This window comes from Amblyomma mixtum, chromosome 1 (genome assembly GCF_055824585.1).
Source record: "Amblyomma mixtum isolate Tamu chromosome 1, ASM5582458v1, whole genome shotgun sequence".
In the NCBI taxonomy this organism is placed as follows: Eukaryota; Metazoa; Arthropoda; class Arachnida; order Ixodida; family Ixodidae; genus Amblyomma; species Amblyomma mixtum.
Window position 1 is genome coordinate 55,766,450 of NC_143012.1, and position 24,519 is coordinate 55,790,968.

Genomic DNA, 24,519 nt, shown 5'->3' on the forward strand with positions numbered 1-24,519 from the left:
TCCTCTTAAACGGCGTTATATGCCACTAAGCATCACGATTTGCGACCTAAAAGGGAAAAAATTGGAAAAAAATGTAATTAAGAAAACAATAAAATTACAGTACAGAGAGCGGAGTCGAACGGCCGACCTTCCACACGCAACACGTGGCTCAAACCCACTGCGCCATAGCGGCGATGTCAAGCCGTCGTTCTGAATGAATATTTATAACCAGCCTTACTGTGGCTGCTACCTGCCGGTGGGCGGCGCTGTCATCGCTGGCTGTACCGGCTGCATTTGGCGAACACGCTTCCCCGGCATGACAGCCTCTGGCGCACCCTACAAACGCAGATCTTTCATTCCGATGGAAATAGCCGCAAAACAAAGCTTTCAAAGAACTTCAACACCGTTTTCAATACCCAACAGCCACAGCCCACTTTGACCAGGAAGCCGAAACCAAAATTCACACTGACTCTCTGACGCCGTGCTGAGAGAGTCGCCGCCTACACCAGAGACTCTTTGTCAAAGGCAGACGACGACAAAATAAAAAATTGGCCGTGGCTTAGCTGTGGTTAAGCCTGAATATACAAGCGAAAAGGTTCAGTTACCCTTGGAGGTTCAGTTACGCTTGGTTTGACGTCATGGCTGTCGCAGTTCGCGCACAATGCACTGGGAGCACCACGATAACGTTGGATGCGTTCGCCCGTCCACACACTGCCTGTATGGACGCGGAGGAGGAGACGCGCGTGTAGTAAGGTTGCTTTAGAGACATGTACTGTGGCGTCCATTCCTTTCGGGTGTACACTAACGTATGAGAGACAGGCATTTCCTTTCCTTAAAACCAATTTTCATTTCATTTTCCTTAAGGTCCTTACGGCGCGGTTAGGGTATCCACCGAGATACGAGAGCGACAGGCTTCGTTTCCTTTCCGTAAAACAAATTTTCTTTTCATTTTCGTTCACTTACGCCGCGGTTCAAGTGTCCACCGAGATATGAGTATTTCCTGGCGCACTGTTTCCCTTTTAAGGCGGAAGCCTTTAATGTCTCATCGTTGTAAGCAGCAGTTGTCGACAGAAAATGTCACGCTTTTCAATTGGTGGAAACGGTCGTGACGTCACAGTGCGCGAATTTCAAACGGCGCCAATTGCACTTTGGCTAGTAAACAAAGAGGTAGACGTACCACGACATCCCCCCCTGCAAATAAACGTCTGTGTTAATGGACGATCTGTCAAAGAGGTACAGACCATGAGAATACTGGGGTTGTATTTACAAACAAATGGAAAGAATACTGACACACTCACTAAGCTAAAACGCACGGTAGAAGCGACGGCGCGATTAATCCGCCGCATAGCTAACCGCAAACAAGGGGTGAGGGAAAGAGATTTATGCCGCCTAGTGCAGGCCTTTGCGCTAAGCAGGATACTCTATGCCACCCCTTATCTCAAATTTTCGAAAGCAGAAAAGGACAAATTGGATAGCATGATACGGCAGGCCTGTAAGGCTGCGTTAGGACTCCCACTAAATGCCTCAACCGAAAGGCTTATGAGGTTAGGAATACATAACACCTACAATGAACTGAAAGAAGCCCATTTAATGGCTCAAACAGCGCGATTAGCCAATTCCAGAACTGGCAGGAGTATTCTTACCAGGCTCGGAATTAACTCTCAACCTACGAATAACGATGCTAAAGTAGACTTACCCCGCGACTATAGGACGGCCCTACTAATCAAACCACTCCCCAAAGACATGCACCCCTTACACCATGAGGGTAGAAGACAAGCACGAGCCAAAGCCTTACATAAGAAATACAGACAGTGCGCTGCAACACTTTATGTAGATGCGGCAGAATACAAAAATACCAATGCCTTTGCAATTGTGGTTGTGAACGAGAATGGTGACCACATCGTCTCGGCGACAATCAAAACGAAATCCTCTGAAACGGCAGAAGAGGCGGCTATAGCCCTCGCCCTAGCACATACCCAAGGGAGCATCATCCTCAGCGATTCCAAAATGGGTATCAATATTTTCGCTAAAGGGCGAATTACAAACACCTCCCTTAGAATCCTTAACGCAACCAAATTCTCACCAAATTATTCCGAATTGATATGGGTCCCAGCCCATTCGGGGAATCCGGGGAACGAGGCAGCCCACAATAAAGCCCGAGGTTTCGTCGACCGGGCAGTGGATGAGTCTGGCTCCCTGAATTTCACGAAGGACTCAATGATCACATATCATGATCTCACCAATCATTTTAAATTAGAGAGGAGAATTTTCCCCCCTCCAGACAAAAGACTTACTAAAGAACAAGAGGTTATGTGGCGTCGTCTACAGACGAGATCGATACGCACCCCATCACTCCTCGCGCACATTTATCCAGATCTTTACAACCCAAACTGCAAACACTGTGGCCAACGTGCTACCTACGATCACATCCTGTGGGACTGCAAAATAGAGCCACCTCCGGGTGATCTAGTTACAGCTCCTTCTCTCAAGCGGTGGGAGACCGTGCTGGCTAGCTCTGACCCCAGAACGCAAGTTTTGGCGGTGGAGTGGGCTGACAAAGTCGTCGAGGGCTATGTACTCTCGACCACTTAACGCGACCTCTTGCCAAGCTCTTCCCGGCGAATAAAATGTTTTACAATCTAGTAACCATACAACCAATTGAAGGGATCGTATAGTGATGCTCCAAGTAAGTGGGACTGAGCTTAGTTAATTGCTTAATTACCCAATTAGCCTAATTAGCTTTACTAGTCAGGGAATATAAATAAATAAAAGCGATTAAGAGATTGGTCGAGCTCAGGAATCGAACCCCGGTCTTCGGCGTGAGAGACGAGCACGCTATCAACTCCGCCATGCCAGCTCGATGGTTTGGAATGAACAAAGGCGCGTCTAGTGAATACGGTGTCTTCACTCACTCTCATCCTCCTCCATTCCCTTCCGGCGAGGTTTAGGTGTCCACCGACAAATGAGAGACAGATACATTTCCTTTCCGCAAAAGCCAATTTACCGACGAGCGAGGCGTAGAACCGAATGGGCGATGGTGGTGGTGGTGGTGAAAAACTTTAATCAAAGAGAGCTTGAGGGTTAAAAAAAACCCTGCTGCATGGTCGGTATCCTTAGTCCGGGACACCGCATGACGAGGCCCCGTCTCGCGCCCGCTTGACCAGAGCCCTTTGGGACTCCAGTGTGGAGCAGTTGAGGAGGGCAGTCTCCCATGCCTCTCGGGTGGGGGTGGGGGAGGGGGGAAGGTGAGGATTCTGAGTACATGCCCACACCATGTGAAAGATATCGCAGATCTCCCCACAGTGCGGGCAGCGCCCATCTGTGTTCGGATCGAAGTGTTTTACTATTGCAGGACAGAGAAGGGTTCCTGTCTGCAGGCGCCGCAGAGTTCGCTCCTCCGCCTTACTCAACCCCTTGGCAGGTGCCGGGTAGAGACGGTGGCTGTCGCAATAATAAATTAGGATTTCGCGGAACCGCAGAAGCGGTTTATGAGCTTCTGAGCCATGAGAGCTAGGATGAGGAGCCCGGTGTGTGAGCGCTCGGGCGGCCGCATCAGCGGCCTCATTGCCTCGTAGACCCTGGTGGCCAGGAGCCCAGATCACTTTTGTGCGAGTTGGATCGGCGAGAGCGCGTCTTAGAATTTGCGAGGCAAGAGGTGATATTTCGCCTGCAAGATAATGTTCACAGGCCCGGAGAGAGTCTGTGATAACCGTTTTCGATTTTGAATCGGCGGCAGCGAGAGCTATTGCGACTTCCTCCGCTCGTGTTGAATTTGGGGCCCGAAAAGATAGCCCATCGACATTCATTCCCCGGTGGACTACGGCAGCCGTGAAGAATCCCGCGGGCGACGGCCCTGTGATGTCCACGTAATAGACGCCCTCTTTATAGCCTCTCAAGCGTGCGAACCCGCGCTTGTCGTCTGCCTTCATGTGAAGCCATGTCCATGTTACGCGGGAGCGGAGCGACCAAGAGCATGTGGCGCCACAGCACCGGGATGTTCTCCGTCCCCTCTGGTATGCATGTGTGTTGGATGTGTAAGCGGTTTAGCAGGCGGCGCCCAAGCACCGTCTGCGATAGCCGCGTATATTGGTTCACGAGGTGGGCCTCCCGCAACTCCTGATAGGAGTTTACCACTCCCAACGCCTTCAGTTTGGCGTTGGAGGTAGCCACCGGGAGGTCCAGTGCTCGCTTTGTTGCCTTCCTGATGATGGCGTCAATGCGCTCGTCTTGTTGTTTGGTGGTGCGTAGGTACGGCACGGCGTAGAGGATCCGGCTAGTCACGAAGGCATAGGCGAGCCGTAGCGCGTCCCTGCCCCGCAGACCACCCCGCTTGTTGGAAACACGGCGGATCATGCGCCCTACCTGTTCACCTATGCTCTTGAGTTTCGCTATAGTCCAAATCCACTTTATTTCCAACCTACAAGTTGGGGGTCCCCCAGGCAAAAAGCTGTCGCAGACAGCTTGACTGGGCCCTGGGGGCCTACAGGCAGCATCATGCAGTGGACCTCACAGCACTATAAAAATGAATATGAACATGGAAATGCAGTGCTTACATTTCCTAAAGAATTACACACACAACAGATATCAAGATGAATATGAACATGAAACTCACAAACAGCTTACAAACATCAGTTTTCCGCCGGACGAGTAGTGGTGTCAGTTCATTGGTCAGTGTCATTTATTTGGATTGCAGTAATATTCATTGACTCATCAGAAAATTTGTTAATTCGTATCTAAATGAGCTAAGTGGGGCTGTAAAATCAATGTGGGGTTTAAGTTTATTATAAAGTGATGGTATGCAGAAGAAGAAGTAGAGTCCGGCCTAAGTTTGTTATTGATGAACAGACCCAGGATCCGGAGCTCCGCCACTTCTCTGATGGGACCGCCCGACAGAGATATGTGGAGAGACGTGTTGTCCTTGTGGTTTGTCTTGACGTGTAGAAGCTCTGATTTGGCGGGAGCACATTGGAGACCACAGTCGGCAGCATATGCTTCGACTATGGAGGCGGCCTGCTGAAGGCGGTCCTCCATCTCCCCAAGGCTCCCCTCGGTGGTCCAGATTGTAATGTCGTCTGCGTAGAGTGCGTGTTTTATGCCATCCACCTGAGCCAGTCGGCCGGGCAGGTGCATCATGGCGATGTTGAAAAGGAGCGGTGATAACACCGCCCCCTGTGGTGTACCTCGTGTACCCATAGAGTACGGGCCGTATTCCTCGTCCTCGATCCGGAGGAGTGCCTGACGCGCAGAGAGGAAGTCTCTGACATAGGCGAAGACCTTCGCCCCGCAGTTAGTGGTGTTCAAGTTAGAGAGTATGGTGCCATGTTTAACATTGTCAAACGCCCCCTTAAGATCGAGGGCGAGAATGGCCTTGTCGTTTTGTTGCATGGCTGTGGGTCGTATTATGTCCCTGTGTAGTTGGAGTAGGACATCCTGTGCAGACATGTGCGGGCGGAACCCGAACATAGTGTCTGCAAAGAGGCCCTTACCCTCCATGTATGGAGAGAGGCGATCCCGAACCATCGTCTCCATGAGCTTTCCCACACACGAGGTTAATGAGATGGGTCACAAGTTTTCCGTAGTCACGGCTTTACCTGCTTTGGGGATGAACGTTACAAGCGATGTTTTCCATTCGAGTGGGAGCGGACACCCATCCCAGATCTGATTTATGTATTGTAGCAAATGGAGGTATGCAGAGTCGGAGAGGTTCGCCAACAGTTTCACTGTTATGCGATCCCGACCCGGTGCCCCACCTCGGCGCATTTTAGCCAGGGCCGCCTTAAGGTCATGCAACTCAAAAGGGGCGTCTAAATCCTGATTTGGCTTGCCGGAGTACGTGTACTCGGGCCCAACCGGGTCATTTGTGCGGCAGAGATACCTGTCGCACAAAGTGTCCGCAAATTGCGCCGTCGTACCTTGGTACCCGTGCAGAGCCCGCCGGAGCTTTTTTTGCGTCTCCCCTTTCGTTTGAGAAGGGTTGATGAGGCTGCGCAAGAGACGCCAAGTCCCCTTCGAGCTCATCTGACGCGCTGCCGAGTTGCAGCGTTCTATCCAATTGGTGTCTGTGAGCTGGGCGGCATATGTCGCAGCCTGCTCCGTAAGTTGTGCAATACGAGCTCTAAGCTTACGATTCGTCTTGTGTTTCTTCCATCGGTTTGTTAAGCTCCGGCGCGCCTCCCACAGATGCAGGAGGTGATTGTCCACTGCGGGGATCTCGTCGGTGGTGTGAAGTGTTTGCGTGTGTTGTTTCTGTATGTTGGTGACCTGTGTTGCCCACTCCGCATAGCCGTCGGAGAATAGTACCGGAGGGACGTCCTGAGTTCGAAATTGGTGCCAATTGGTTATTTTCGCCTGGCCCCATTTTTTACGGGCTGCCTTCGCCAAAAGCGTGATGCGAAGAAGGCAGTGGTCGCTGCCCAGGGTATCCCCCAGGTTCTCCCATGTGGCGTTTGTAGTGTTCCTAACCAGAGATAAGTCAAGACACGTGTCACGGGTGACCGAGTTGCCCACACGTGTGGGGCAAGACGGATCCGTGAGCAACGTAAGACGAAGGGTGGAGATGAGCTCCGCCAGCTTGCGTCCCCTGGATTTCTCGAAGTGATAGCCCCAGTGTAGACTGGGTGCGTTGAAATCCCCAATGATCACCAGGGGTTCACTGTCAGCCGATTTGAGAGCACGATAGAAAATTTCGCTGAAAGTAACACGCGGCTTATGCGGGGGGCAATACACATTAAGCACATGTATTGACGGCTCGCGGCGCTTGAGAGGCAAAACCTTCACCATGGTGTATTCCTGCTCAGTGTCCAGATCAAGATCGTCCTGAATCGCGGTGTATGCTTTATGCACCAGGATGCAGGTAGAGGGGCCCCCCTGAAACGAGCTATACCCAGAGAATTCAGCATCACTGCCGGGCTCTTGCAAAGCAAGAAGCGCCGGCATGTCACCAAGGGACTGCAGGTAGAGCTGGAGATGTGACCGTTTTTTGCAGGCTCTGAAACCCCTGCAGTTCCATTGAATGATTTCGAATTCGTCTAATTTTTTAGCTTTCTGATAAGGTTTGCCAGCCATATTGATTTTCTTATTTTACGGTGCTGGGTAGCCACTCGGCTCGGGGGCCGGCGCAGCCCCAGGTAGGGGTTGCATCAACGCCGCGGCTATCGGGCCGGAACCGCTTTCTTCCGCTGCCTGTCGAGGAGCTATTTTACGTTTTAGCTGCGGGGAGTCGCAGGAGAGAGAATTTTTTATTTGGGAGCTGACCCAGGGCTGCACCGCCTTAAGGACAGAGTCAGTCACCTGGGCCGCAATGTCGGGAAGCATTGCAGCAAATGCGGCCTTGAACATGTCCTGAAAGGACTCGCGGACCGCAATCATAATTTGGTTCGGGAGCGCTGCCACCCGCTCCTCCAACTGCTCGACTTTACGCTCCAGGGCCTCAAAGCGGCCGGCGTCCGCGGGGGCCGAATCGACCACCGTGTCCGCGGTTTGCCGCGAGACGCTAGTTAGGCAAAATGACACTGAGGATCCGTCATCACTATCCTCGGGCTCAGCGTTCTGCATGGGCTCAGACTGCCCGGCCTGCTTAGCTTCTAATTCTTGAATTTTACGGGCGAAAATTTGATTTTGGCGCCTGAGCTCCTCTACCTGCCGCTGTAGGGCGGATTCGGTGGGGGAGGGAGGGGGGGGGGGTGGGCCCAGAGACTAACCCACTCCAACTGCTCACCTGATTTTGGCGCGGTACCAGAGGTGGGAAATCCTCGGCTTTCAGGACCGGTGGCCTCGTCGGGTTCCCGGACTTCACAAATTTTGGCTGCCCGGACTGGGCCTTCTTGGGTTCGGGCTTGGGCCCCGGAGCCTGCTTGTGTCCGGCCGCGGGCGTCTGGGCCTTTTTGGGTCCCGGCGTCTGCTTCTGCTTTGGGGTGGGTGGGGGCCCGGCTTGATGACCTTGCGGTACTTGCCCGCGCAGCCAGGCGCTCCGGTGGGAGATGGCGTTCTATTGACTGCTTGGCAGCGTTGCAAGACGCTGTCGCGTTCCACTCTTAGGGTCGAAGCTTAACATCTTAACCACACATCAGTTACCACACTTTAGGTCAAAAAAGTGCCCCCCTGAATTTTGACAGGTGTCCACCGAGATATGTGAGACAGTTACTGCGTAATTTCCTTTCCTCAAATACAATTTTCATTTTCTTCATTACGGCTCATCTTTATCTATCTTCTTTCACTCCCACCTCCCTTCCTGTACGGTGGTGGTGGTGAAAAACATTTATAATGCAATAAATATTTACAGACAGGTGATTGGGGTAGGCCCTATTGGCCCTTTCCCCTAACAATACTAGGTGGAGCCCCTATTCCGGGGCCCCATTGGCAAGCAACGCCGCCCGCGTCCGGTGAACCAAGGCCTTTTGGGTCTTTAGGTCCTGACAGCCGAGCAGGGCCGCCTCCCAGTCCTCTCTGGTGGGGTTGGGGTTGGGGGGGATAGATGGGTTTGACTGACACGCCCAAACCATGTGGAAGGTGTCAGCCACCTCCCCACAGAACTGGCACGCGCCATCAAAGGATGTATTGAAATGTTTAAGCACCGCCGGGCACAGTACAGTGTTAGTAAGAATTTTGATGAGGAGGCGCTCGTCAGCGCGATCGGGTTCAGGTGTCCACCGAGATGACAGAGAATTACTGCGCCTTTTCCTTTCCTCAAAAAGCGTTGTGTTCAAAGGGCAAGGCATCGCTCCGAACGGGTGGTGGCGTTCCGTGGACTCCCTGGCAGCGCTACAACGCGCTGTCGCGTTCCACTCCTAAAGGCGCAGCTTAAGCGTCATTAACTAGCAATTAATTAGTATTCAGTCATTAATCAGTAATTAACAATTAATTAGTGATTTGCCATCACTTAGTAATTAGTACTCAAATATATGTGACGCCACCAGTGCCACAGAAACAGCGAAGGTGGTGCGGAAAACGCTTCCGCCTCTACCCACTTTAGACAGTCAAAGTGCCCCCTGATTTTTTATTTATTTTTTATTTCTGATATTTGATTTTTTCATTTCTTTTTATTCTCGTTTCTGTACTTATTTTTATTCTCTTTTTTTATAGAGTCGGCGGCCACCTGCGCTGCGCCTGGCGTCGCTCGGTTTCGCGCATGCGCGGAAGTGGCAAATCTGGCCTCCGGCTCACGCGAAGCGCGGTGTTGACGAGCCTAGTGAAGCGTCTCGCTTCAAAAGCCTTGCGATCATATGGACCGCATCAAAATCCCACCTCTACCTGTATGCAAGGTCATTCACGGTTGTCGGCGACCATCATGCGTTATGCCCGCTTGACAACTTGAAAGACCCCTCGGGCCGCTTAGCTCGCTAAAGCTTAGAGCTCCAAGAGCTTGAGGTCACCGTGCTTTACATGTCAGAGCGCAAGCACTCCCTGTCGCGAGCTCCCGTCGACGCTCCTTCGAAAGGCGACGATGACGGCGCCTTCTTTTGAACTATCAGCCGCAGTACGCACGTTAAAGAATCCCAGGTGGTCGAAATTTCCGGAGCCCTCCACTACGGCGTCTCTCATAGCCTTAGTCGCTTTGGGACGTTAAACCCCCTAAACCTAAACCAAGCAGTACGCACGCGCAACAGCAACATTCGGGTCCCGATCTACAGCATTTCGTCAAGTACCTTGGTGAGAAGGCTTCTGCACCGCCAGCAGCTTTCTGGCGTCGGTTGTTCTCTTTATCTCCACCATATATGACATCGTCGCGAAGAACTCCGCCAACAACAAGACCGCCTACGTCCACGTCGTTCCAAAAATCCGCTGGGAAGAAATTCTGCAGGCTCCGCACGACGAACCCACATCTGAGCACCCTGGGTTCACCCGCACACTCCACCTTATTCAAGACTGTCCGCAGATGTCGCACGGTGCGTTAGAACCTTCTGAGACGGCTAATGACATCACCGAACAAACCAGCAAGGCTTCTCAAGTCCATCCCCAACAAGGACTTTCTAGCAGACTGGTATAGATCTTTAGGAACGAAACATAGCAACTAAAACGAAGGACCAGAAGAAGAGAGACAAGAACACGCGCTGACTTGCAACTGACTGTTTTAATCGGAAAACCACATATACACCACAATTGTTATTTCCCTTCCTTTTATGTTAGCAGTAGTAGTAGTAGTAGTAGAACTTTATTTTCCACCGATGTAGGAGGCCCCCTACTCCCCGCCCCTGGCACGCAGGCTCAATGGGCGGGGGCCGGGGCTTCCGCGACTAAAGACAGGCGAAGTTGCAGTGTTTCTTCGCTGCTTCCGTCGCCAGACGGATGACTTGTTGCTGTTCAGCGGGGGACTCGCTTCGCAGCAAGGCCTCCCAGGCATCTCTACTTCTAATGTTCTTCCTGACGCCTGGGGAGTCAGGACATTGCCAGATTATATGATCAATTATGTTAGTAGTTTGCGATGATGACGTGAGGCTGTGACGCAGCGATTAGAGATTATTTATACGTGGTTTTCTGATTAAAACAGTCGGTTGTAAGTCAGCGCGTGTTCGTGTCTCTTTTTCTGGTCCTTCGTTTTAGTTGCGCTGTTTCGTTCCTTAAAGAGCCTATACCAACTCGCCCACTATGCTATGTTGCTACATAGTATAGATCTCCTCAGCCCCTTCCGGAAGTTGACGTCAGGAAACATATAACTAACAGTTGCGGCCGACTGCCGGACCCGTTCGTCGAAACAAAAGCCCTGCCACACATCTCAACAGCAGAAGTGGCCAATTTTTTCAAGCGAAAGCTTTACTACTTGCACTTTCAGCCTTTTCCGTGGCGCGGCGGTGCCACCATTGACCTTTAGCTGACCTCTGTGTGACGTCATGTGTGACATCACGCCGAAGAGAAGGGCGACCGACTCGCGCCATCGCAAGCCGCGGCGGTGCCACCACCGGCGCCTAACTCCTGCGCTCTCCGCTAGGAGCGCTACAGGTGCTTTGTGACGTCACGCCGAAGAGAACGGCGACCGACTCGCGCCGTCACAAGCCGCGGCGGTGCCACCACCGGCACCTAACTCCTGCGCTCTCCGCTAGGAGCGCGATTGTGGCGTTACGCTGAAGAGATTAGGCTCGATTCACGTCGCTAGAAAGCAGTAGCTGTGCCAACCACCAGCGGCTTAACATTTCTTCGCGATCTCGCGCCGTCCGTGTGCGACGGCGGTGCACATGAACGGCGGCCTGACTGGACTGGATTGTACTGGACTGGATTGGATTAGAATATATTAGATTACATTAGATTACATTGGATTGGATTGGATTGCATTGCATTGGATTGCATTGTATAACAGATGCATCGCCATAAGTCTAACCACAAGCACCACCACCAGCTACACTACCAGCTGAACCATGGCGTAGGTACGGATATTGCTTTCGCAATTACCGGGCTTAACCAAGCTAAGCCACAGCGGATTTTTTTCTTTAAATGTACGCACATGCGACACGGCACTCCCGAAGGGCACATCACGGACAGGAGAACAGCGGTCATGGCAGATCTTATGCATGCCATCCTGCGCTACACTCAGACAAGCCTGAACATAACGATCGCAGATATGCTTGTGATATATGTCCACGCGATACACAATGCCTGGAAGAACATCTTCCCCTACTTCATCTGCTCCAACACCGCAGTGCAGGCACCCCCCAGGGGACGCCTTTTTGACTGGTCCATGGCAGGGAGGCAACGACCATGCTCGACACCTTGCGCCCAAACAGGAAGACAAACTCGACGTCGCCGCCTACCTTAAGCGTGCTGAAGAATCCCCTTAACTTGCCCGGCTTTGGATCAAAGACCAGCAGCGCGCCCATTCCCAACGCTACAATCTACGACGACACGACACAGAGTAAAAACCATGTGACGTATTAATATTTTAAGGCGGAAGCCTTTAATGTCTCATCGTTGTAAGCAGCAGTTGTCGACAGAAAATGTCACGCTTTTCAATTGGTGGAAACGGTCGTGACGTCACAGTGCGCGAATTTCAAACGGGGCCAATTGCACTTTGGCTAGTTTTGGCAAGGAAGCATCATCTTCAGCGATTCCAAAATGGGTATCAATAATTTCGCTAAAGGGCGAATTACAAACACCTCCCTTAGAATCCTTAACGCAACCAAATTCTCACCAAATTATTCCGAATTGATATGGGTCCCAGCCCATTCGGGGAATCCGGGGAACGAGGCAGCCCACAATAAAGCCCGAGGTTTCGTCGACCGGGCAGTGGATGAGTCTGGCTCCCTGAATTTCACGAAGGACTCCATGATCACATATCATGATCTCACCAATCATTTTAAACTAGAGAGGAGAATTTTCCCCCCTCCAGACAAAAGACTTAGTAAAGAACAAGAGGTTACGTGGCGTCGTCTACAGACGAGATCGATACGCACCCCATCACTCCTCGCGCGCATTTATCCAGATCTTTACAACCCAAACTGCAAACACTGTGGCCAACGTGCTACCTACGATCACATCCTGTGGGACTGCAAAATAGAGCCACCTCCGGGTGATCTAGTTACAGCTCCTTCTCTCGAGCGGTGGGAGACCGTGCTGGCTAGCTCTGACCCCAGAACGCAAGTTTTGGCGGTGGAGTGGGCTGACAAAGTCGTCGAGGGCTATGTACTCTCGACCACTTAACGCGACCTCTTGCCAAGCTCTTCCCGGCGAATAAAATGTTTTACAATCAATCAATAGTAACCATACAACCAATTGAAGGGATCGTATAGTGATGCTCCAAGTAAGTAGTCTTTATCCCCGCCCGTGTAAAGGTCTCTCAAAGGCGGAGGAGCGGCTTCTGCTTCGCCTATATACAAATACTTTGCTGTGCCCGGCAGCTCTAAAACACTTTGACCCTTCTTTCTCTGGCAGCTGTCCGCACTGTGCGGAGAAGTCTTCGGACATCTACCACATGGTGTGGGCCTGCCCCTCCAACCCTGCTATCCCCCCTCACCCCAACCCAACCCGGGAGGACTGGGAGGCGACCCTGCTCGGCTGCTCTGACCTGCAGGCCCAACGCCCTGGTCGCGCGAGCCCGGGCAGCGGCCGACGCCACTGGGGTCCCGAACTAGGGACCTCCACCTAGTACTTGTGAGGGCTGGCCCCCTTTGGGTCAGCTCATACCTCACCTCCCGAAGTTTGTCTGTAAATAAATGTTTTCCACCACCACCACCAAGTAAGGGGGACTGAGCTTAGTTAATTGCTTAATTACCCAATTAGCCTAATTAGCTTTACTAGTCAGGCCATATAAATAAATAAAAGCGATTAAGAAATTGGTCGAGCTCAGGAATCGAACCCCAGTCTACGGCGTGAGAGACGAACACGCTATACACTCCGCTATGCCAGCTCGATGGTTTGGAATGAACAAAGGCGCGTTTAGTGAATACGGTGTCTTCACATACTGCCATCCTCCTCCCTTCCCTTCCGGCGAGGTTTAGGTGTCCACCGAGATATGAGAGACAGATACATTTCCTTTCCTCAAAAACCAATTTACCGACGAGTGAGGCGTAGAACCGAATGGGCGATGGCGTTCTATCAACACCCTCTCAATTGGTTCTATGGACTCCTTGGCAGCGTTGCAAGACGCTGTCGCGTTCCACTCTTAGGGGCGAAGCTTAACATGTTAACCACACATCAGTGACCACACTTTAGGTCAAAAAAGTGCCCCCTGAATTTTGACGGCTGTCCACCGAGATATGTGAGACAGTTACTGCGTAATTTCCTTTCCTCAAATACAATTTTCATTTTCTTCATTACGGCTCCTCTTTATCTATCTTCTTTCACTCCCACCTCCCTTCCGCTACGGTGTGGTTCAGGTGTCCACCGAGATAACAGAGAATTACTGCGCCATTTCCTTTCCTCAAAAAGCGTTGCGTTCAAAGGGCAAGGCATCGCGCCGAACGGGTGGTGGCGTTCCGTGGACTCCCTGGCAGCGCTACAACGCGCTGTCGCGTTCTACTCCTAAAGGCGAAGCTTAAGCGTCATTAATTAGCAGTTAATTAGTATTCAGGCATTAATCAGTAATTAACAATTAATTAGTAGTTAGTACTCAAATATATGTGACGCCACCAGTGCCACACAAACAGCGAAGGTGGTGCGGAAAACGCTTCCGCCTCTACCCACTTTAGACAGTCAAAGTGCCCCCTGAATTTTTCGTGCGGGCTAGTCAGTCATCCGTCATGCAAAATGGCGGCGCAAACGAAACAGGGACGACATCTAAGAAACGTTCGGCGCTTGTCCGGTGGTCTAGGTTTCTTCGATATCGTGCTCGTTTTCTTCGCTCTGCCGTTTTCAATGGCAGGTGACAGAGTCTGGCTGAGGACACCAATCCACTGTAAAAACTCAATGAAAATCTTTTAGGATGTTCTTTAGGACCTCGACGAATAGGTGAACAGGATTCTGCTGATGCACCCGATCCAGAAACCGCATCGGAGACGCCATGCGCTCCCTGAAGTCATGCTCCATCATCATCATTATCTACACCAGCCTTACTACGCCCACTGCAGGGCAAAGGCCTCTCCCATGTCTCTCCAATAAACCCTGTCCTTCGTAATCTGCGGCCACCGTATCGCCGCAAACTTCTTAATCTCATCCGCCCTCCTAACTTTCTGCCGCCCCCTGCTACGCTTGCCTTCTCTTGGGGTGGTATTCTGCTGGTGTCGCCTTTTGCGACATGTCGCATATGGGCGGGGCCTAAAAAAGTGCTTACAGATGCTCGAAGAAACGGAAAAAGCCGCCGGCACTTTCGTCTGCGGTGCATTCATTCACTCCGAGAAGCGACAATTTACCACTGCTGATCCACTAGCAGCAGTAGCTTCGTATCTTTTATAGCAAGAATATTTGCCATCACATTACGTCTAATGTTCAAAAAACTTTTGCAAATTTAATATAAACTCGCTTTACTTCGTTTAAGTCTAAAAACACCGCGAAAAAGCTCCAAATCTATTTTTCTTTCGTTCCGGACGGTTGTGCTAGGTTTCGGCTGCGTTTCGGGCAGTTGCAGACGGTAGCAGTGTAGCTGGAGGTCCCATTAGGCTTGCGCGCTCCAGAATCGAGAGCGTATCTCAAAAACTAGGCTGAATTGCAGCTTAAACTTTATCGTCGAAGCAAGGTAAGTCATAGCGAAAAGTAACAACACCAGTAGTGGCCGGTAAACATGCCGACCGGAATCGCAAGGACTGCTGAATTGGCTGAAGCGGGCGGCTCTCGCTTGAAAGGACGTCGCCATTTTTCACGCCAAGAGCGCAAAAACCGCAACTGCCGATTGCGTTCGTACGCTAACGGTAGCCCGTCGCCCGCGCGAATCGCTTCAGCGCATTCCGTTGTTCGACTAAGCGTAGTAAATTGGGGCGACGTCACGATGACGTAGCAGGAAGGCGGGTCCGTGTCGTCACGCCGCCGTCACCGCGGCTCGAGCCAATCAGTGAAGAGCGAATGCGACATGTCGCAAAAGGCGACACCGGGAGAATACCACCCTTGGAATCCGCTTCGTTACCCTTAAGGACCAGCTGTTATCTTGCCTTCGCATTACATGCCCTGCCCAAGCCCATTTCTTCCTCTTGATTTCGACTAGGATGTCATGCGCGTTCGCGCGTAAAGCTTTGCATGCGCACTACTGGGTGCTTTATTTTTTCAGTGTCCTCTTATTTCTCCCTTTCTTTCATTTTTTTTTTTTTTTTGAAGCGAGAAGCTTCACTAGGCTAGTCAACACCGGGTCTGGCATGCGCCATGATCAATTTTAGTCTCAGCGGCGCATGCGCGAGTTCGCCGCGCGACGTCACTGGAGAGGCGCACGTGGTCGGCGGAGCCGCTGCCGAGCGCGGCTCCGCCGGTCGACCTTCGCCGTCGTTCGCGCGCTCTGCGCGTGTTTACCGAGTGTGCATCGGTGCGCGCTCGGCTTCCTCGCATGACGCAACTTGCAGCCGCATGTTTACCACAGTTACTACGCATGCGGAAGGAGGGCTATATAACGGGCTTGCCTACACCGTTATCCTGGTGCTCCCAGTGCATTGTGCGCGAACTGCGAAAGCCATGACGTCAAACAAAGCATAACTGCAGCTTTTCGCTTGTATAAACAGGCTTAACCAGAGCTAAGCCACTGCCAATTTTTAGTAAAGCATCGGCCCGATGCCTCTGGGAGAGGGCTAATACGGCAGAACTCGTGATCAAAACCGCTGGGACGCTGCATCAGTTCTTTGCTGACGAGAGGTGCTACCAGAATAGCTTCTCATGTCTGCAGTCGTGCGCAATCGATTCTACGCTGTTTGAGATTGCTCTAAGAGATTCCCTTGCCTAATCTTGAAAGTTCTTCGACAGCTTTATGCTGCGCGCAGTCGAGAGCGGCGGTTATTCTGGCCTTCGGCGACCGCCGATCACGTTCGTTGGTATCGTAGCCGCCGAGTAGCTCGGTTCTTTGGTGGCGGGAGTGAGCCGAATAAACAGCTCGAATTTCGATCCAGTATGCTCTTCCACTGATTCGTTGTCACCACCACGTCAAGATAACAAATAGTCGTCATAACGGCTTATTTTCACAAGGAAGCAATGCGAAATGTCATTGATGGATCCATCAAACAATCTAAAAAAAAAATTCAGGGGGCACTTTGACTGTCTGAAGTGCGTAGAGGCGAAAGCGTTTTCCGCACCACTTTGCCTATGTGACACTGGTGATGTCACCACTGGATGACGCCACACATAATTGATGACGAACTAATGACAAATTTTTAATTAATGACTAATTACTGATTAATCACTCAGCACTAATTGACTGCTAATTAATGACGCTTAAGCTTCGCCTTTAGGAGTGGAACGCGGCAGCGTGTTGTAGCGCTGCCAGGGAGTCCACGGAACGCCACCATCCGTTCGGTGCGATGCCTTGCCCTTTGAACGCAACGCTTTTTGAGGAAAGGAAATGGCGCAGTAATTCTCAGTCATCTCGGTGGACACCTTAACCGCACTGTACAGGAAGGGAGGAAGTGGCAGTGAGAGAAGAAAGAGGGGCCGTAATGAAGAAACTGAAAATTGTATTTGAGGAAAGGAAATTACGCAGGAACTGTCTCACATATCTCGGTGGACACCCGTCAAAACGCGGACACATCTGTCGACACGCACGTAGACACGGCTGCCGACACGGATTGCTAACGACAGCATGAGGCATTAAAGGCTTTCGCCTTAAAAACAGCAGACGGTTCAGCCTGCCAAGCAAGGAATATTATTACGACGCGGAATATAGTTACGGTGGGCACTTACTGTCCTTACATTCTAAAGGCATTTCAGCTGAAGCCCTTTACCCGGAAGCCTCTTACATGAAGGCATTCGCTCTAAAAAGCTCTACCGTAAGGTATATGCCCTAAAAGCCTTTGACTTCAAGGCGTTTAATCGGCAGCCTTTATCAAAATGTTCTTTGACCTAAAGACATTTACCCTGAAGGCATTTACCTTAAAGGCCTTCATACAAGTGTACATCCAACCAGGCACTCATCCAGGTGAAGGCCTGCCACAAAGCAGGCTGAAGGAATAGCACACAACGGATAAATGCGCGGAATGGCCACTATAAGCGCTTGTGCACTTAAGAAGCATTACTGAGCAGAGGGTGCATCAGGGATCCTATAAGGGGCGTGAGTGGCGGTTGTTGGAATCTAGAAGAGTGCGGTGAGGGGCTAGTTGGTACGACATTATGAGACCAAAAGTAACTGCGCAAAAGGACGGGACAAGAGAAAGAACCACACGGGACAAACGCAGACTGACAACTGATTTATTCCACCAACTCCTCTTTCCTTCAGCAGCAAAGCGCATGCGCACCAACCACAAAAACAAAAAACAGAAGCGACACTCATCTCGTGGAATCAAGGAACTCGAACTCCTTGCGGTACAGGTGTACTGAAGCATCGCTAATACACTTATCAGGCCCTAACCTCGCGATTTCCAAGGCCTCAATAATTTCTCGTTCCTGCTTATCCCTCGAGCGTCCGATAATCTTAGTCCTATCGAAAAGTGGATTACAATCTTTGTCATCATGCTTGCAAGTGTGACAATGCTTAGGCAGATGCTGCCCCCTTGAATCTTCTAAGGAATTTGCGTGCTCTAATAATCTTATGTTGACGCAGCGGCCAGTCTGCCCTATGTAGAACCTACCACAACTCAGGGGAATCTGATAAATTACATTGCATGTAAACTGTACGAACTTATTCCTGTGGTTAATGCCACACTCAACCTTCTTTTGCTTATCTTTTCTCGCCAAATTGCACAAACGCGACAACTTGCAAGGTGCAGAAAAAATGACGTCAACGCCGAATTTTCCGGGTTGTTGGAAGCCGTTCAAGTATTAGTACTAAGTGCCCACGACAAAACCACAAACAATGCAGTGCAAGGGGATATGGGCTGGGCATCGTTCGAAGCACGGGAAGCTAAGAGTAAAATATATGAAGAATGTCAGAGCAAATTAGGCGCTAATTGGTGGGCAGCTAAGGTATTTAAATGCTTATACAGAAAGAGCAGTGGCTCACAATGGCGGAGAAGGCTTAGGTAGCTAACCAGTAAGTATGCAGAACAGAAGAACCGAAAAGCAAGGAGGTTTAAATGTGGGCAAAAAAATGCAGAAGGTAAACACTGTTGAATTCTAATGGGAAAGAAGCAGAGTGTAGAACTATATCGATATTAGAAATGGTCGATCAAGGAGTAATCGTTCTATGATAACTCAAGAAACAGTGCCCTACTCTTTGAAGCTTGACCCGGGTATCTTAGAACGCGCACAGCTACAAAAACATGTATACCAAAGAAGATGTCATATGGGCGGTGTGTATTACAGGGTCTGTCCTGAAAGTAATGAGACTAGTCGCGGTGTGGCGCGTGCATGCTCTAGATCGGGAAACCGCTTTTGGGGAAGGAGCGGGAACCTTCAGCTTCACAGTGCAAAGACCTCAGTTGGCTTCGAGCAGGTCAAACGAGTAGACGTGCTCAAACGTGTACCCCTGTTTAGTCGCTGCGTCGAGGAAACCACGGAACAGCGCGAGGCGGTGAAGCTTTGCAATAAACTGAATAAATCACCGACCGAAACATTTGACAGCATGTGGTAATGATGCAATGTCCAGATCGCAAGGGTTCCAATGGCACAAAGCATTTACAAATGGCCGTGAAGACGTTCAGGACCACATAGTCAACGTTACCGTCCGTAACCGTCATCGACAGGCGCCTCGAGCGCTGCTTTTTGTGAACGTCGTCACGACAGTTTTTAAATGCCTTGTGCCATTAGAACACACGACGTGGACATTGCATCGTTCCCACATGCTGTCTTGATCACGTTGATTGACTCGGTAGGTGACTTACCCAGTTTATTGCAAAGCTTCACCGCATAGCGCTGTTCCAACGTTCGCTCCATGGATTCCGCGACGCAGCGACGAAATATGGGTACACGCTCGAAAATGTCCACTCGCTTCGCCTGCTTGCAGCCAACTGAGCTCGTCGCATTGTGAAGCTGAAGGTTCCCGCTCCTTCCCCCAAAAGCGGTTTCTCGATCTAGAGCGAGCACGCGCCGCTCCGCGACTAGTCTCATTACTTTCAGGACAGACCCTCTAGAAACAGTGCAGTACGATTCATTCCAGCGAGACCACGTACAAGCATGCAGAAGCGAACACGTCCAAGCACGCCTTGTACGAATCATCCGGAAATCATAACCGTTGGAGTGCTTGCGGTAATTGTAGGGCTTATTGTGACCTGTCATCGGGAGCTTTCTATCGGAATACTAGAGTGTTCCTTTAAAGCGCATGCGCTATAAAAAACAAAAGGTGGGCATCTCTCACAGTTGTCTGTACTCCAATAGCAGAGAAGTAGCTGTACTGAGACCTGTGCAACCAGAGAACAATCACCGAATGTGTACAACTGTAACCATTGCACTCCGTTGTAAGAGTACAGGAGCCAACTTTGCAACCCTTTGGCGGGGGGGAAAGGAAGTGCAACTGGTAGAGTTAAAGAGATTAAAAAGATTAAAAAGATCTTTAAACGGCGAAATTTGCAGCTGTAAAAGAGATTGGAATAAAAAACGTCGCATGCGAAAAGCACAAAACTTTAAAACAGAGAAGCAGTAAAGATTAGTAGCATTGGAGGCCTTCGGCATCACCGCTCACTTGACGCGCTTGAAGCCACATGTTTCTGCAATATCCTCCACGTAGCTCGTGTAGACACTTAAGGAACCTCCGGAATAGGAGGGACAACTCGTCGCGGGTCCCCCAGGTAGAAAGAGAGGGGGAGTGACTACTAGTACAGGTTCGTCTTCTTCCCGCGGTTGTGAGGCTTGAAGAGTCCAATGAATGTCTGCGTCGAGCAGAACACGCAGGGCTTTCCGTAAATGACCTTGCCGCGACTCATCGGCAGGGGCGGCTCTTCGGCGGCCACTTCTCCCAGAAGCACCTCGCGTCTCTCGATGGGACCCATCCAGGTGGCTTGATGCTCACCGGTAATGTAGTGCTTGTAGTGCACGTGAATGGCTTCGGCGTTCAGTAGGCGGGTGGCCAACCATCTGACGATGGTCTCAGCGGCATCGTCCATAAATTCCACCGACAGGAGGCAAAGGTAACGGAGCGTCTGGACCAGCACGATGTCCTCCTGAAGCAAAAAAATTGGCAGTGGTTTAGCTGTGGTTAAACCTGGAGGATTGCGAGAGCAACGAGGAGAGAGAGAGAGAGGCGATGGAGAGCGCGCGGCAGCGGCCCCGGCACGCTAGCTATGCGCCGCTACTGCGCTGCGCATGCGTGTGACGTCACTGCTACTCGCGCATGCGCATTATGGCCTTGCCTCAGCTCCGCGAAATGGCTCGGCGACTAGCGTAGTGTTGCGTTCGCAACAAAACACGCAACGACAGGTGGACGTCACTGCTGCCGATAGACGGGAAAACGTAGTGCGCACATTGGCGCTCCTTTCACAGATGATTACGAGTTGCTCAGCAAAAGCTGGGCTGGCACGGAGATCGTACACTATAATTGACAAAAAAACGGAGGCAGAATGAAGCGTAGTTAGAAAGGAATCAAGTGCAAAGGCGCGTCATATGAATGGGCTCAGAAAATGAACTCCTTCAGGGGACAGAATACTCACAGTGACTATTTCTCGGTAGTGACATTCGCACCGTGATTACACAGATAAAGGCAGCTAAAGAATAAACACAGATGCTGCAGCGGATGGCTCTGGGTGCCAGCACGGCTTCTTAACAATGTCCCGGCATCGCACAGCACACGAAATCAGTAGTGGGCCGCCACGGGCAGGATTCGATCCCACGAAATATTGTGGGGGATGGTGGACCGGGCCTGAGAAACATGGTCCTTTTTTTTAGAACGAGAGGTCAGCTCGGTGTACAACTTCCGATTTCGATGTGAATGAGACAATGACCTTCAATGTCTCACAAGGTCAAACCTTGACTGCGTGGTGGTATGGCCCAAACTATGGTAGTATGACCATGTGATCACATGACTATGGCCGTTGGGTGCCTAGCATTGACCTTGACTCTGACATTTGATTTGAGGCAGTGGGCACCTGACCTATGCCTTGAATTTGACATTCCATCTGAGACAGTGCAGACCATGCTGAACAGACCCTTCTCTCGTGCAACTAGGTTCAAGCCACGTTGAACCCCGCCCCTTCAGTCCTTCAGCTTCAGTGTTTTGCTCGAGGCAAACAGGGTCCCTAAATCCGCAAGCTGACGAGACCCGGCAGGTTTCGCATTATGTTGCGCATGCCTGAAAAAAAAATGGTTCCGGTTGCAACCGCCCCTGCCGAGGAGTGTGCTGGCAATATCCGCTCTGCTCATTCATGTCCGCTATGCTCCTGGCCCGCGTCCACTTGTATAAGCTGTCTACTTTTATCCGAGCTTCTGTCCTGCGAGAAGCGCTCCAATTGATAACAACCACTCGAAAAGTACACAACGCGCACAGACAGGAAAGTATGGCGATTGTGTTATCCCGCTGCTGTCATATTTTCGTTTCCCTAGCTCCGCAGAAATTCGCACAAACAACCGAACTTGCTATCGGATGAGTCGAAATGCTCGACTTCTCTCATCTTGAGAGAAATATACTTTCCAGCGCACTTTCTGTGTAACGTTAAGGAAATTCACAGAAATTTCACAGCGCGCATACAAAGTTATCGGGAGTCATCTATCTGCATATTTTTGCTAACTTCTAACAGCAGTAAAGAATGCTGCATATTTGGCGCCGCATAATATGTATGTACAGTACGGTTCACTATTAAGGGGAACATGCGATCGCGTGGCCCCCGCGCTTCGCGGCACGCTGCCGGCGAGACCTTGTGGGCATTGTCGGCACAAGACGCATGCGCAGTAAGCACGGCTGCTGCTCTTCCCACAAATGCGCCTCATGCCACATATTCTCGCCGCATCTAGGCAGCAAGGCTTCGTGAAGCGCGGAGGCAACGCGATCGCATGTTGTCTTTAACAATGGACCGTACTGTACGTAAATATTCTCAGTTATCCATCAGAGGGTAATAGCCCAAACAAACCTTTCCTACAATTATATTGTCATTCAATCTGGACTGTGGATGCATATTAAGTACGCTGTTTAAAATATCAATCATACTTGTGCATAGAGTACTCACATGATTTACGTTCGCAGACGCATCAGTCTTAGGTTTCCCGCGGTGTAATAACTACGCGGCGAACTGTTTTTTTTGTTTTTTTTACGGTCAGACTCCCTTCGAACGCGCGTGATAGACCTTGAGAAGCACCAAGAGAAGAGAAGTTACAAGACCTTGTAATTACGCATTCCTTCAAGGCGTTAAACTGGTAATGAATTTTCAACAGACTGTCCTGAGCAAAATAGTAAAAAACAAGCGCGAAAAGAGCAGTCACCACAACTTTTCAGAGCATGCGCGACATTAAACTAAAAAGTAGTGCTTCCCTCACATCGATGGCTTGCACTAAAGTCATTACGGATGAATTTTTGTTCACCACAATCCCACTAGAGGCCTGTGTGCTTACACAATCCCCTTAACCCCATTATCAAAAGTCCATTGAGAAAGCTAAGGTTGTTCCATGCTAATGGTGCAAGCCATGGCGCAAGACTACGTGCAAGCCATGGTGCAAGACTACGTGCAAGCCATCTATACTGAAATGAGAGGGCATAGCTATCAGGCTTCAATTCCCTGCGCTGCCGCTGCGAGTCCCTTCCGCGTAGCACAGTACCAGGAAGTCGTAGCTCTTGAAGTTGAGCCCGTTGTACTTGAGAACGAGGACACGCAGCCTGTCGTTCAGCGCCAGCAGCTCGCCCAGCTGCTGGTATTCCATGAGGGGACTGTCGGAGTGGTCGATGATCCGCAGCTCGGCCAGCACAGACTTTGCGAATAGAAGGGACCCCACCTTCGGGACGTTGACCGTGAGGCGGCCCTTCCAATCTCTCTCGCTCAGAAGGAACATGTCATCGTCAGTCAGGTGCAGTTCCTGTTCGCAAAGATCGCAAATCCTGCTCCGCCCTTTGGGCCCCGAACGAATGTCAAGGTCTTCGAGGCGGACACACTTCTGCGCCAGTCGTTCAATCGCCCCGGTGTGGACAATACCGCAGGGGGGGAGGGAGATCGCCCGGAGAACTGAGAGCGGGTCAAGTAAAAGCGTTATGTCCAGGTTTCGGTCGCAGTGGAATGAGTTCATGTTCAGCTCAGTGAGGTTCTTGAATCCCTGGAACAGACGTAGCAGGGGAGCAGAGCAGGAAACACCGGCAATTGCACTTGGTAAGCGTAAGGAGCTAAGGTCCTCCGACGTCACCAGGACCAGGCAGAAGGTGTACACATCCCTCCAGTTGTTGCGCAAGCTTGCCTGGTGGATCTGCTCGGGAAGATTTGGATCGTTGGCGGCGACGACAAGCAAGGGCTCGGACAGGTGCACCCGTTCGGTTGACGATGCCAGGTCTCTGAGTCGGGCGATGTTCCACGGGTGCGGTTGGCGTCGGTACAGCACGTTGGCACACACGCGGGCACATTCTGTAAAGTCGGGCGCCTCTGAGGGTTCGTTAGGTAGCGGTGGCGGCACTTCGGACGTGAACGCGAACTTCTCGATGAGGGGCCGACTGGCCAAAATCTCTCTGCACCGTGAGATGGCGCTCTGCAACCTACCGCCCATCAGGTGCACGTGCAAGTTTTTCACGTTCGGGCAGCGCGCGAAGAAGGCATTTAGAAGGTTAAAGTTGACGTCGCCTTCCACCTCAACGTACAAAACACGCAGATTGTGTGCCTTGACGTCGCTTAAGTCTCCCGCGCTCAAATTACCTATTTCCTCGAGCTGTTCTGCGCTGTCGCTTTTCACCATGGAACACTCCAGGTGCGTCAAATGCTGAAGTTGTTCCAGCATGAGGCTTAGGAGATCGTCCACACCCACGCGGGAGGCGACGCAATCCAATCTGCGCAGGTGGTCGCAACGGGCGATCAAGCGGGCCAGGCCCAGTGGCTTCGCGACGATGCAGTTATTGAGGACAAGTGTCACGAGAGGTGCTTCCTCGGTGTCGAGGTACCTCTTCAGCTCCAATGCAGGGGCGCCGCATCTGAGAAAGTAGACCGGTTCTGTGGCCAT

At 51.1% G+C, this 24,519-nt stretch overlaps 1 protein-coding gene across 1 annotated transcript; it reads right to left on the bottom strand.

Moving 5' to 3' along the window:
- Positions 1 to 20,213: 20,213 nt before the first annotated feature.
- LOC149366342 (uncharacterized) lies at positions 20,214 to 24,519 on the bottom strand. Its single transcript, XM_089570380.1, has 3 exons — positions 23,143 to 24,519; positions 20,387 to 20,561; positions 20,214 to 20,353 (listed from the first exon to the last, which is right to left on the bottom strand). The coding sequence occupies exons 1-3, from the start codon at positions 24,517 to 24,519 to the stop codon at positions 20,214 to 20,216; spliced, it is 1,692 nt and encodes a 563-aa protein (XP_089426506.1).

Excerpts from the sequence above, each read along its gene's own strand:
- LOC149366342 (XM_089570380.1), bottom strand. The coding sequence starts at position 24,519 with ATGGCCACAGAACCGGTCTACTTTCTCAGATGCGGCGCCCCTGCATTG. Across the intron at positions 20,562-23,142 it reads TCAAGAGCTACGACTTCCTG|GAGGACATCGTGCTGGTCCA; the intron begins GTACTGTGCTAC and ends TTTTTGCTTCAG. Across the intron at positions 20,354-20,386 it reads GCATCAAGCCACCTGGATGG|AAGTGGCCGCCGAAGAGCCG; the intron begins GTCCCATCGAGA and ends TGCTTCTGGGAG.